The sequence below is a fragment of the Seriola lalandi genome, unplaced genomic scaffold (genome assembly GCF_002814215.2).
Source record: "Seriola lalandi dorsalis isolate HSWRI2012SDOR001 ecotype SW California unplaced genomic scaffold, Sedor1 jcf7180002054585, whole genome shotgun sequence".
In the NCBI taxonomy this organism is placed as follows: Eukaryota; Metazoa; Chordata; class Actinopteri; order Carangiformes; family Carangidae; genus Seriola; species Seriola lalandi.
In genome coordinates, this window is record NW_019525138.1 from 3,691,445 (window position 1) to 3,705,911 (window position 14,467).

General features: G+C 41.7%; 1 protein-coding gene across 7 annotated transcripts in view; it reads left to right on the top strand.

Moving 5' to 3' along the window:
* Positions 1 to 14,467, top strand: part of baiap2b (BAR/IMD domain containing adaptor protein 2b) — an 81,301-nt gene that overhangs the window by 38,353 nt on the left and 28,481 nt on the right. For all 7 annotated transcript variants that reach the window (XR_015437986.1, XM_023418949.2, XM_087177297.1 and 4 more), the window contains 3 exons: positions 2,399 to 2,460; positions 3,611 to 3,682; positions 5,398 to 5,535. Coding sequence is in view for 6 of the 7 variants with exons in the window: in XM_023418949.2 (XP_023274717.1) it covers positions 2,399 to 2,460; positions 3,611 to 3,682; positions 5,398 to 5,535 (272 nt within the window). In the remaining variant the exon portion in view is untranslated. The remainder of the gene's footprint in view (positions 1 to 2,398; positions 2,461 to 3,610; positions 3,683 to 5,397; positions 5,536 to 14,467) is intronic.

The window sequence follows — 14,467 nt, forward strand, 5'->3', positions numbered from 1 at the left end:
GGGGGGCATTGTGTTAGAATCTGGACAAAACTGTCTTGTGTTTGTGTGTGTTCTGCGTGCACCAGTTAAATAATGTTTACCTTCATGTATATGTGTGACATCTGTGTTTCCGTGGAACGTTTGACATCATCGTGACTGCCCTTAAAAAACAGTGAGGAAACACTCTCTAGTTAAGTTCCACCTCAAACTTGTACTTAAACACACTTATATCTACCCGCCTCCCACCACACACCCCTCCCTCTCCTGCTCGACTTTTCCTAAATCCCCCTCAACTCCGACTGAGTCTCGTCTGCATGACCGCAGCACTTCCATTAAGCCCATTAATCCTGTTCAGGCAGCCCCCTCCCACGGTGCCCCCTCTTACCGTCCCACCGTCCGGTGTCCACAGGTCCACCGACGCCCGACGCAACACACGCCTCACCTGGCGCTCCCTCACATCAGCCCTGCAGCAAACATACATTATCTGATGTCAGCATGCATTATGCAAAAGCCACATGAGTGCCATTAATGCGTATTAGTCTTCACATTTGGAGTAGATTAGCTCAGAGTGCCGTGTGGTGCAGCTGTAGAATATGTTACTCTGGCCTATTTATTATATTTATTGAATTAAAATACATGTCCTGATATTACCTTACCACAGATATACTGCATCAGCATGGCCCTGTATGTGGGTAAATATACCATAATAAATTGCAGTGCATATACAGCATGTTTTATACCGTGCGTTTTTATGTATAATTGAGCCTTATTTTCTTAAATGAAGTGTTGCATATATTTAGTTTCATTTGTGTTTTATATAGTTATAATTTATAGTAATGCATTCCTGAAATTCAGCTATATATGAACTTTAAATATATGACTCTATCCTTGATGGTGAAGCTTCAGTATTGGAGTGCAACTCATACTGGATTTAAAGACATGAGACAAACATTTTTATTAATTCTGTTCAAAAAGAATTGTGACTAAGATGTGTACTGTGTGGGGTGTTTTCCAGTGTAAACTGTAATAGGAACACTGACTACAAAAGCACACAGCCTGTATTGAGAAACTGAGCCTTAAAATGAGCCGTCAGGACTTCTGTAACTTTGTGATGTCACAACAACCCCCCTCCCCCATGCCCCAAGCCCCGCCCACCTGGACCCCACCATCATTGCAGGATTTGGTGTCTCCGAGTGTTTACCTGAAATCTGCTATATTTTTATTGGATCCCTCAGCAAACAGTCAGCCAATCAGAGGAGAGGCCTCACAGACCTTTTTTTTTCACTTAAAACCACATAATATCTTCTTATGGATATCAAATCTTCAAAATAAAACACCAGAAAAGTGTAAAATATAGGACCTTTTTCAATAACCTCATACAAATCCTTTGCATTTCTGCACTGTGATTTCTTGTTACTTATCTGATATTCAGTATATATCAGTGTATTGTTCACGGTCTACTCAGTACACATCTTTGTCAACTTGATCAACATCAGCATGAAAAAAGAAAAAAAAAAAAATCCAGTATCTGTTCTGGCTCTCATATATTCACACAACACAGTGTGTAGATGGTTTGTAAGTAAGTAAGTGGAGGCTCTGACTAATTGCCTGAGTCTGAGTGTTTTTCTGTCGTGTGTCTCATTTTTCTTGGGGTAGTTTGATCTGTCACTGTCTCTCCAGGTCTCTATCCCTCTGTTCTTTGCTCAAACTAGATCTTTTTGTTCCTTTTTTTACAATGCATTGCATTTTCAGAAGAGGCAGCATGTAGGTATCTTAAAAACGACACGCCACCTCCCTGGCTGCATGAATCATCTTTTACTTTCTACTTATCTTTTTGTGTTTTTTCTTTTGTAGCTTTTGACTTCCTTTTGGGTTCTGCTTTTTGGTGTTTCCCCCCTGTTCTGTTGTAGTTAAACACATGTCTTAATGCGAAGATGAACTAACTTGATTCATGAAGATTTTCTCACCATGCTGTTCCTGTGTGTTTATTAGCACTAGTGTTGGTAATAATGGAAACCCCTTCATATTTAACAATAGTTTTGTTTGAGTATTTCAAACATTGAGTAGATTTCTCGATATAACTCTTTGATTTCTCATCCATTCTGACTGTGCTGCATATTTATGTTCTTTTTGATTTGGTCTCTGTTTTTGAAATGTGTCTGCTTCATCAGTATCATGACAGATGTTTCATCCTGTCCATTGTCTCCTCCTCCTCCCTCGACACCACACACCTGTCTCTCATCTGTTCTGTGTGGCTGCATGGTCTTATTTTATTTCTTTATTTATTTTGCACGATGTATGTAGCTCTCACAGATATTGGAAAGATTTAATATCGCTCTCTTTTCTCTCTCCCTCCTCCCCTCCCTGTTTTTTTTTTATTTTTTATTGTCTTTTTCTGTTCTTTGTGGTCCCTCTGCAGGGGAGGTGCTGTTTCAGATGGCTGAAGTGCACAGACAGATCCAGATCCAGCTTGAAGAGATGGTGAGCATGTGGCGGTGATGGTGGTGGTGTTGCTAAAATCAGCACTTCTTAAGCTGCGAGGTTGGGAGCCAAACAGATTGTGGGCCCGTTTCTTTAGAGTCTCGCATCACAGGATATGTTTTAATATTTAGTGCTCGGCAAGACACACTCTTAACTGCGTTTGAGTAGGTTGGAGTGTGTTTCCATCCTCTGACGGCAGCAGCTCCACTTAAGTATGGTTTGTTTACCCGTATGTAAATTGCAGACTGGAAACATTTTTCAGTTTAGTTCCCCAAAATATCTTTTTATTCGAGTAAATTGGCCAGTTGTGGCGACATTAATGGGGAAAGTTCAGTCACCTGAGAAATAATCTTTATGCAAAAGCGTATTTTAAATGGTGTCTCCTCTCATCCACTTTGGGTAATGGGCGTCAAAGATCCAAGGTAATGATGCTGTTTCTTGCACAACAATAATTTACAAATTAGACATTGACTTCTCTCTTCTTTATGAGACAGAGAATGACGATGAATGCATCATTGATGACACTAGATGTTATGACTTGTTGCCCGACTGTTCTGACCTGGCGACACACGGACAGTTGTGTCTTAAATTCTAGGCAGTGAACCCAGTGTTCCTTACAATTTAAGTTCCTGCCTTTTCAGCAAATATCCTGCTGATAGTAGTTTAAGAAAATATTACGTCTCCCAACACAGATGATAAGGAAGAGGAAGAGGATGAGAGGTCACTAAGTTTAACAGTATACATTGTGGGAATAAAATAAGTAAAAACACGATTTCCTTAGCAATATTTCACCACTGTTTCAACTTTGCTCTCTTAACCTACACATACACACATACACACACACACACACACACACACACACACACAGAGAAGCAAACATACTCCACACGCACAGAGACAACAGACTGACGTTGACATGAGTTTTACACGCCAGACATCCTCCGCTAATCCTCTGGGCGTGACATTTCCGACAGCAACACGAGTACGTCCCTTCCAAGTCATTCTTGTGTCACACCGCTGCAAGGCTGAGTTCCTTTATAAAAATAAGCCACTGCGGTTAAGTGTGTAACAGCTTCAGGTTTGCATTGTTTTTGAGGCATTTGTGTGTGTTGTTGTGTGTGTGTGTGTGTGTGTGCGTGTGTTTTTGCAGCTCAAGTCCTTCCACAACGAGCTGCTCACAGAACTGGAGAAGAAGGTCGAGCTGGACGCACGCTACCTGAATGTGAGGTTCCCTTTATGATGCACAGTTACATACAGTCAAAGTCCCACCTTCTTATTAAGATCATCTCCGTTCCTCAGGTTTGTGTGTAATATAAAATGAATAAGTGACTGTGAAAATCCAAATCAACTCAACTGAGGTTTTATTTTATTTTTTTTACCTGAACCTTTTTTAGCTCATTGTTTTGGTTTAGGCAGAACATTCAGCTGATTGAGACCAAACCAGAGCTAAAAAAAGAAAAAACCCCAATAAATGCAGCTTAAACAAAGATAAAATTATGATTTTTGTTTAATATTTAATGCCACAAATCCCGTGAGTTTCAGCTGCAGAAACACTGTCAAAGCCTGCGACTCAGTTTAGAAGTAAAACTGTAAAACCAGATGAATTATTAACTGAATATTAGATAATATTTAGAGCATCAAATATAATCATGACTAGTGAAGCAGACTCACGTGGCATCATACACAGATTCATTATGTAACAGTGTACCTGACCCAGCGTGTCCTCCACTGCATCACCACTTTTAACTCTGCTCCACATCGGCGAGGCCTCTCCGGGGAGTAAAGTTATGGGGAATAAAGCAAAGACAAAATGCACAGTCTCTCCTTAATTTCCCACCGGCTTCCATCCAAACCACTGCAGCAAGTTGCATAAATTACTTCTCCTGCTCCGGCCTGTGAATTATGACTCATTCTGTGAAAATGAGTTTTTTGGAGGAAAAAAAAAAAAAATTAAAAATTAAACAAATTAATTTATGGTGATCAGTTTGGATTCAGTCCCAAAGACATTTTATTCATTCCAGACAGCGGATGTACCAACATGTATGGACGGCTCACTCTGATCGTTACACTCAGAAACGATGATGTGTTCAAGTTCAGATGAGGCGCTGAATGAACTCACGTTTTCAGTTTTGATTTGCGTAGTCGTGTTTGTCACATATATATAGTACATAACACATGCAGCACACACACATAGTGTTAGTGCTGTGATAGACTGGTGACATGTCAGTATTATAGTGGCTTTTGCACAGTGCATGCTGGGTAGGCTTCAGCGTCTGTGAATAAGCACATTTTAAACAGGAATAGGTAATTTAAGGATGTCATCAACAATAAAAATAAATAAATAAATAAATAAACTAATTTTGGTGGCCTTATACCAAAACATTAGACATTTTCGACATGGCGTGGCTGTAATACATTTTCAAGGTTATAACCATCAGTACAGTTCGGGGCACATGTTCCACTTGAGGAATTTAGGCGAGCTCCGTCAAGGCTGGGGATTTGTGGGAAAATAATTATTTTATACCAAATGTCAAACTTTTGGGACCCGAATTTTCCAGTTTTCAGTGACTGTAAATTTTGGCATCAAAGCTCCAATAAATCTAGAGCAATTTTGAGTTTGGGGGCACTATAAGTAAATCTTCCCCCCGGGTCCCAAAAAGTAAATGTTATGACTGTTATTGATGGAGAGAACAGAATCACGAAAAATAAAAGAAACTGCTGTTAGAAGGAGAATAAATGACCAAGACATCACAGTCCAACAGCACCACCCTCCTTCAGTTCTCCCCCGTCATCGTGCTGCACCAGACAGTGACACAGAAGCTGACCACTTGTCAGGGCAGTTTGAAACGAATATATGTCAGTGTAAAATATCATCTGTGGATGCTGAGACATGCGAGTGCTGCCCTGTCCCTGCTGACTTTGTACTGTTCCCCTCAGGCTGCACTGAAAAAGTACCAGATGGAGCACAAGAGCAAAGGGGAGAGTCTGGAGAAGTGCCAGGCAGAGCTGAAGAAACTGCGCAGGAAGAGCCAGGGCAGCAAGCACCCCTCCAAGTATGGAGACAAGGAGATGCAGGTCAGTCTGCGTGTGTGTAGTGTGTGTGTGTGTGTGTGTGTGTGCGTGACGTACTGCAGTGTGTTCACGGGAGTAAAGGTCCTCAGGTGGCTGAAGTGTCAGATGTTTTGAATGGTGCAAAATCTAGATCCCGGTGCTTCTTTGGTTTTAGTGAAGAGGAATAAAGCAGATGTCTTGGCTCTGTGGCTCATAGAGGATCTTTACGGCCAGCTGGAAGACCACTCTTTAAAAAAACAACATGACAACATGGCAACAGCAGCCGGTGCCAAGAAAATATGATCCCACTGGCTCCAGTCCAGTCTGTGCCGCAAACGACCTGCCACTCAGCCTTTACAGAAAACATTAGTCTCTCATAATTCACTTCGTTTTTATTCTGAACTAGAATCATCAACGCAGACTCGCAGTGATCCCACGCTGATTCCTCTGTATGTACCGCACTCCGCTCCTCGTAGAGCTGGCTTTCAGATGCTTTCCCCTCCTCCTGATGGGATTTGAGCTTCAGTGCGGCTGGTAATCCGTGACTACTGCTGGTGTTGATGGGATAGGACGTGCTGAGCTGAATGGGATGGGACCGCCGACTGGGCACACACAGACACACACACTCTTTCTGTGGGCTGGTCTTCAGTGAGAGAAATGGAGATAGAGAAGGTTATAACTCAAACTCACTGTATCAAACATCTGAGTTGTTTTTTTTTTGTTTTTTTGCTCGAGGAAACTTGAGCTGAACAGCAACAACAAATACACAGATTGAACTGCGACTGTTACTATGGTTGGAAATAGAACAGAACATGGGGTATACAGGAGATACTGTCAAAATAAAGGCATAAAAATGCCCAATAATAGTAATAATAATAATAATAAACTTAATAGAAATTTACAATACTAAGACAACACTAAAGAAACCCCTAAAACATGATTTGACTGACAAATTAGATTAAAATTAGATTAAAACTGCAGTGTTTAATCCAGGTTTCACTACATTTACTTTGTATCTCTGCCAAAGTGCTCCCATAACTTTCCCGGTTTACATCTGTTTCATTAGTTGCTACACTTTCATCCGCATTGCATAATGTTTGTTTATCTAGGGCAGGTGAATGGGTTGAATGAGGCATTTCTCCCTCTGATGTTCAGGTCACTGCTTGAGCAGAGGCATGAGGAGACGGCGTGAGTCTCAGCGCCCCTGTATGTAGGTGTTGTGGTGACACATGGTGGGCGGGCCCTCTTACACAACCTGCACAGGAGACACTGCTGCTGTGATGTGCTGTCTGTCTAACCGGAGAGACAGAGCACGAGGAGATGTATACATACAGGGTATAAAATAGGGCTTCAGGATGAAGACCTCGGCTCTCAGCAGTAGCTCTGAATCTGTGGTTGGTGGAGTCCTGAAGCTGCTGAGTGTTGTGATGTTTCCATCTGGTCAACATTAAAAAGGTGACTCAAAATAATTAAAGTCACAATGCAGCGGAGGAATATGGAGCTTCATCCACTGACAGCTTATCTGCACTTCATATTGTGACCATGGATACTGTAGTTATACATGTATGCAGTTTTGAAAGTCCAAGGATGTACAGACGTGATCAAACAAGCAAAACTGGATAGAATATTTAAAGATCCATACAGCATAAAGGTAGATGTCCATGTGTTGTTTGATTATGAAGCAGGTCTAGGTTCTATATTAATACTGTGTATTATGTATTAGTATCAAAGCGCTCAGTCCACAGTGAAATGCACACGGCCTGTATACAGAAACTGCGCCTTAAAAAGAGTTGTCGGGACTTCTGTAACTTTGTGATGTCACAACAAAGCAGTCAGAGGCTCAGAGCCTCCTCTTTTCTGATTGGCTCACCGACCTGTTGTTACTAGAGCTCCAAAGAGAAGCCTGAGAGAGGAGAACTACATTTAGATGATTTATTGTTCTTAAAACCACAAATATATCTTCTTATGGATCAACACTTCAAATAAAACATAGGAAAACTGTGAAATAAAAAAAATATACGCACAGTAAGAAACTGCGACATTATACCGTAGCAGATACTGTATGGTTTTAACTCATTTTAGTGCGGAGAACACATGGTGTCAGAGGTTAATGGCTAATTGTGCAGCACTTCCAGGGCGCAGGCAGTCGTCCCATACGGCTCTGCAGGAGCAGCAGGGGAGGTAATTATTGTGTAATTGTTAGTGTTGCTGCGATGGATGGCTGCTGGAGCGTGAGAGGGGCGGCTGGGCCAGTCATTACAAAAATCGATACTGTGGAGCTATGAGGAAGAACAGCTCAGAAACATTCGGCCCCAAAGTCCTGCAGTTCCTCTGGGCTTTAATGCCTTATTGGGTCTGAGAGATCCCCTCTCAGCTGAGAGGCCAGGCCCCCGTCCCCCAAGTGTTTCATCTCTCAAGACGAACTGACCGTCCAAAAGCCAACACTTGGCTAATTTGAGTTTCAGAGACCAGTGTGTGTATGTGTGTCTTTATTTCCGCCAGCTAGATGTTTTTTGTTGTTTGTGTTTTTCTGTTTGTGAGTTAACAGGATACCTCAAATTCTTGTTTGCAAATTTCAGGGAAATCTGGTGAAAAGTTCAGCCATGAGCCAAAGAACATGGGATTCATGTTTGGTGCAGATGCACTGATTTTTTTCTCATATTTATTTCAACAGATTCACATTTCTTATTAACCTTCTTATTAACGTACCATAGTGTCTTTCTTGATGCTGACAGAATCTGTAATCCGAAGTCTTATCAAAGTAAATTGAGAGCATTGTGCAGCACAGGTATGCACTCTGAACACCCCCTAGTGTGCACCTTGGTGTGTTCTAGCATGTGTTGGTGTTATGGACCTCCTGAGGACCATGTGTATGTTGTGAGGGGGCCAGATTCCTGCTGTGCATCATATGGGCCCGCATGGGAACCGAGTCTTGGCAGGACGAAGAAACACCAGCGGCCTGCACCGTGCAACAGATTTGCCTCTTTGAATATACAATATGGCGTGTGCATGTGCCAGGGTACTTGTGGCAGACTGTGTGTTTGTGCAGAGCCTCAAAGTTTTTGCTTCTTGTGTATGGATGTGTGTTGGCTTGCTTGCTTAGACATAATGAGGCTGTGTACTCCACCAAAAGCCCTTCCCTCTCTCTCTTCATGCAATCCGTCCATTGTCCAACTTTTAATTAAGTGATGCTGCAGTTCACTAGAGCCTTTTTTTGGAGCAGCAGGAAAAACAAACACACCACATATTAAAGTAATCGCTGTTCGCTCCTCCTGCTCATGATTGATGTTAACATTAAAAGTATAGGCGATGGAAAGTCACCCATTTACAATGGAGGCCCTGAGGGGCCATAAAGCACTGGGCTGCTGTCTGAGCACAATATACACTCTGATAAATGCTCTGCTACATTTGTTACTGAAGCATGATTGTTGGAAAATGGTAGTTTGTGGCTTTAGATGATGCTCATGTAAAAGAAGTGGCTCGTCCTGCCTCCCACTTCCACTACATTGTCCTGCAGGATCTTTTAGTTTTTTCTGTAATAAGAAAGAATCCAAAGACATAATGCTGAAACAGTTAAGTGGTTGATTGGCAGAACATTAATTGCAAGCCAGTGGTTCCCACCCAAGAGGTCACAAAATCAAAGTAAGGGTTCCCAGGAGTAGAAAATAATAATAATAATAATAAAAAAAACGTAAACTTGACAAAACTATTGATGTTTTCTCTAAGATGTGAAAATCACTCTTTGATTGAACCTGTAGATATTATGACAAATTATGACATATTAGGTTTTGCTATTGCTACATAGCTAACGTTGTTATTAGCAGCTGTTTACTTACCAGTCTAGAAGAAACGTTGTGAGTTCATTATCAAACTCAAAACTCTCTATCACGTCTTTTCTTGTACTGAAGTTAGCATGCTAACCAGCTAGCACCACCCTGTCTTGTCACTTTCTATCTTGTCTTGTACACGCAACGATGTCCAAAGCACCTGCCTAGAGACAATCACCGACCCCCCACTCCTGGCAATAAACCAAGATCAGCAACAGAGAAAACTCACAAATAGCCTCTTTAAGGCCGGACAAGAAGCAATAAGTTGGTAACCAGCAGTTTAAGGCATTCATTAAGCTAAAACCACCAGAAATATACTGGTTCCAGCTTTATATCAGAAATGATATTGTTGCCAGAAGCAGTATGTTTCCTGCTCTCTCATTATGGTAGAAGATTTTTCACCTTCTTTTAGAAATACAAACTTCAGGACCGTGGAAACGTCTGCTTGAAATGTTTCTCCACGGGAATTATCATCGCAACTTAATTGCATCAATTTTGTGGTTCTGGACTCAGGAGTGCAGAGTAGTAACACCGATCAAACACACACTTATCAACCCATCTCGAGAAGAAAGCCATAACGGACGCTGAGAAAGTGAATCATTTCCCGCCTCGTGTGAAAATTCTGCGAATGACACGTGAAAACACCTGCCCGCTTTCTTCTTCTGGTTTCTGACACGTTTTTAATGGGATGTGATCAGAGGAGATGGTAGCACGTCATGAGATAAGAGTATAGCGGAGAACACGGTGTGATGAGAATCCGCTGGAGGAGAGAAAATGAGCTGCAGCGGATTCCTGAAAACAGGAAGTCGGGTTGTTACCCGGCTTACCCGTGATTCATGACCTCCCTCTGTTGCTTGCGTTCAAGCATAAACACAAATCAAACACATTCGTCGGATAGATTCGGTGCTCGTTGTGTTAATCAGTTTGTGGGTGGAGAGGAAGCAAGGCCCCGGGGCCGTGCGTCAAGTAGTGTAGCTGGTTTTTTACATTGGTGGTACATGTTTACATTTGGCAGAACATACAGTTCAGTTCAGTTTTGATCATGCGCAAAACATTTTGAGAAATATCCCACTAGAAACCTGTTGAGCTCTGTTCATTCAAAGGCCCTCGGCTACAGTTAGATTTTTAGACTAATTGAAATTAGCAGCTCTTTTCTCTCAAAAATAAGTTGGGCTTTAAAATATCTACACATCCTTTTGAATATAATTTCAGAAATACTAAATATTTAAGGACTTTTCTGTGCTGCCAGGATGAAAAACATTCTGCGGTACAGTTAAGGAGATTTTTAACCTGTGTCACCAGATGTCACTCTGTTAACTTTAAAAACAAACAGTGGCAGACAGCAGACAGCATCCCCAGGTTCATCTTGATCTTAACCGAGACTGAAAGTTTTATTCATTAACTAAAATGTAAAAATAACTGTTACATAACGGGCAGACAAGTGGGTCTAGAAGGAAGCTTATGCATAGCAGCTGTTGCCAGATGAGCCTTGACAACCAGAGCTCTGACTCATGTTTAACAGTATTAATAAAGAAATAAATTTAAAAAAAAATCTGGTTTGATTTCAGTCACATCTAAACTTTCTGTTCAGAAATCTCACTGCAGCTGAGATAACTCAAAAAGCTGTTTACTGTCTATAGAAATTATGACTTGCATCAGGCCAGAAACAACAAAATCAATTTCATCCTGAGATCAGTTTTTTTTTTTTAACCTGACAGGGAGCTTTGGAGCCAGTTAACACAATTGTCTGTTATTACTTTCATCCTTTTGATGTTTTCTGTTTTCCTTCATCTCAGTGAGACACCAAGGTTTTGTCAGTTTCAAATATTGAGCTGAAGAAAGAAACAAAAAAAAGTCTAAATTCATTTGAGCTGTAGGGGTTTTCTTTTACCTCTGCACGAAGCACACATGAAAGAATTTGCGCCGCACCCCACAGGGTTTAACATCCTCCTGGTGAGGTCGGTTTAATTTGTAGCCAAGATCTTAAAAATGTTTTACTTCTTCACCGCGTATAATTACTGATCAATCTGTCTCTGTGAATGTTTCCACCGCGCTCACCGGCTGCATGGCCTCTGCTGAGAATGAAATACGTCAGAGTACCAACGGCTCAGACCGTCTCTCATGTGAAATGAGTCAATAAATACTGAACACACAAGCACATGCTCTCCCTCCCTCCCGGCGCACGTCTTAAATGCTGATTGCGCTCGCCGTCAGCAGAAACCACGAGAAGCTTTTGGCCCGATTTTTATATTTTGTGTAAAGAAGGAGCTCTAGGCGAAGAGGAGCTGATGGGCAGAGGCGTGAAAGGCCGGCTGGAATCTAATTAGGGGCTTCGTATCTGAGAGCGATCAGAACATGCACACACCGCATACTTACAGGCCTGATGTGTTGAAGCTGCTTAAATAATGGAAAATGAGCTGAGCTGTGGTGGATGATTGTACTTTAATGTAGATCAGAGTAGCGGTGTTCTCCTGGGACCTGTTATAAAACTGTGTTGTATTCAGCTTATAGCACTAGAAAATTTCACGGGTTATATACTTAATGATTTTCTAGCTCATGCACATACAATGTCAGTACTGAGGAGTAAAATTAAACAGGGTATATACTGTATATTAGATATGGGCAGATGATTCGTTGGAGTAATATGTCACCTTTTAAGTACCCAACAAGTACAGATCACACACATTTGATTAGATGCAAATTTATTCAGGTTTACGCTCCATATCAACTGAAATAGTAAAGGTTTCGACACAGGAACCCTCTGTACGGCAGGTCACCAGGATTAACTTACAACTCCCAAAAGAATAAAGCAACGCAAACCGGGGCTGTTGGGGTTGTTGGGGCTGTTGGGGTTGTTGGGGCTGTTGGGGTTGTTGGGGCTGTTGGGGCTGTTGGGGCTGTTGGGGCTACTAGAGCTCTGGAGTACCTAGGCATCTGCCCTCTTTGCCAGGTCAGTTATCCAGCTTATCCAAGCAAGTGTTACACCTCCGTCCATGGTGTCTGCAGTTGACCATGTGCATGTCCTTTTTTAAAGGAGTATAATTTAGGCCTGAGAATTACCGTAGTTTTAGTGCTGAAACAATCAATTCATTTCAATTTGCTCACAGAAAATTGACAACAATTAGTCATGAAAGTCATTTGTCCTGCAAAAATGCAAAATAAATCCTCCTCCAATGAATCCTTTCCAGCTCAAATGCAAAAAGGAGCAGCTTTTCTGTTTTATATTTCTTTGTAATTTGAATATCTTTGGATTCTGGAAAAAAATATTTTCATATTTTTATACTTGTGGTAGAATTTCTTAATGCTTTACGACTAAGAAACATTTTACAGATGAATCAATACTGACAATAATTATTAGTTGCAGCATTAGAAGTGCATCTCACCTGAAAACCTACAAAACATGAAACATTACATCATGACGATGTGATGGTGACATTCAGTGAACAGACTGTTTCTGCCTGACGTCAGGCGAGGAAACTTCATGCTCGGGGTCAAAAGAAACAGGTTTGACAGCTTCTGCTTTGTAGTCGTGGTGTTACGTTTTGTTTCGTCGCTCAGGGGACGTTTCAGGAAGGTTTTATAATCATGAGGAATTTAGCAGCACACACACACACACACACACACACACACACACATGAACTCCAGGGTAAACCAGTAAACCACCCATTTATTTCCTTCTTATGACTCGTGTTTGCTTTACAGAGTCTGTCATATCTGTAAACTGCACTCACAAACACAGTCTGAGATGTTCTCCCCCCCCGTCTCGCCGCCTGTCACTCACTCTCTGGTGACTGACGGCTCCCTCGTGGTTTTCCCTGACCCCAGCCCGCCGGCCTGAATCTGATAAACACGGTCGCTAGCTGTGTGTTATCGCAGGCTACCTGAAAGCTTTTCCACCCCCACCGTTTGTGTGATTCATAAGTGGCCTTCATCTGCTGCAACTGCCGCTGCCACTTCGGCGTGTCACCATTTGATATTTCGCTGTGGGTGATCAGTGCATGTTCAGCCTTTGTGCGCCCACGTGAAAGACCTCGTTCACGCCATAGAAATTGTTCTTTTCTTGGTAAATGACCATATTCAGCCAGAGGATTTCCTTTTAACTTCTCTTTCCGGCTGCATGTTGATGTGATTCTCCCACCTGGAAAGTGTTAGGAACAAATACCCAACGATGAGAGATGACAGATTATAAAGATACGAGGTGACACTGGGGCTCCTCCATGTGGCACAACAGTATATCAACCAGTGAAATCTACTTTAAAGAGACTTTCAAAACTGTAGAAGAGAGTGCAGGGGAAACTGTTTCTGTCTTGAATCATGGGTCCAATCTGAAAACAAAAACTTTAGATTTTTCTGGGGAAATGAGACTAAAAAACCAAAGTTATCTGATTCATTTCAGTGATAGGATAAAAGACTGATGAACCTCCAATTCGTGATCATCAGAAGGAACAACCACCATTAACTTGAGATAACTTCTGTTGTGATTTGGCACCATATAAATAAAAATTGACATGACTTAAAAACTGTGAACACATTCTCATAAAAATAACTTCGAATGAAGAATAACAGGTGGTTGAACTTGGCTAAAATGTGAAAGAAGAGAAAGTGTACCTCTTTCATTAACACCACACAGGAACAAATTAGCACAGTTTTCACTAATTGGAGCATCAAATAGAAGGGTCTGTCATAACATCCAATCATTTCTTTTTTTAATTTTGATTTTCAAAAAGTCTAAATATCTAGACTTATTTTAATTTCCTCTGACTGAAGTATCACGTGTGTCATAGTCATTACTTAGAAATCAGGACTTCTCATGACTCTGCTCCACCTTTCATTCAGTATCAATGAGTGTCTGTCTGTTTTTTTTTCACCTCATCTCTGTGTAATCAGTGTGTGTAGAAGGGTGAAAAGATGAGATTAATTGCCGGGGCGTCACCTGCAGTTGGCTCGTCCTCCCTGTCACTCCTGGCCTATTAGGCTCATTACAGAGACGCAGCCTAACAGTTACAGAGACAGTCAATCACTGGAAGGGTGTCGTCGCCCTGAAAACCACTAAAGCTCTCCTCTCACTCTGCCAGAAGAGGCTGTGGACAGTGGGAGTGGAACACAGGCTGACAGAGTGGGGGGGGTGC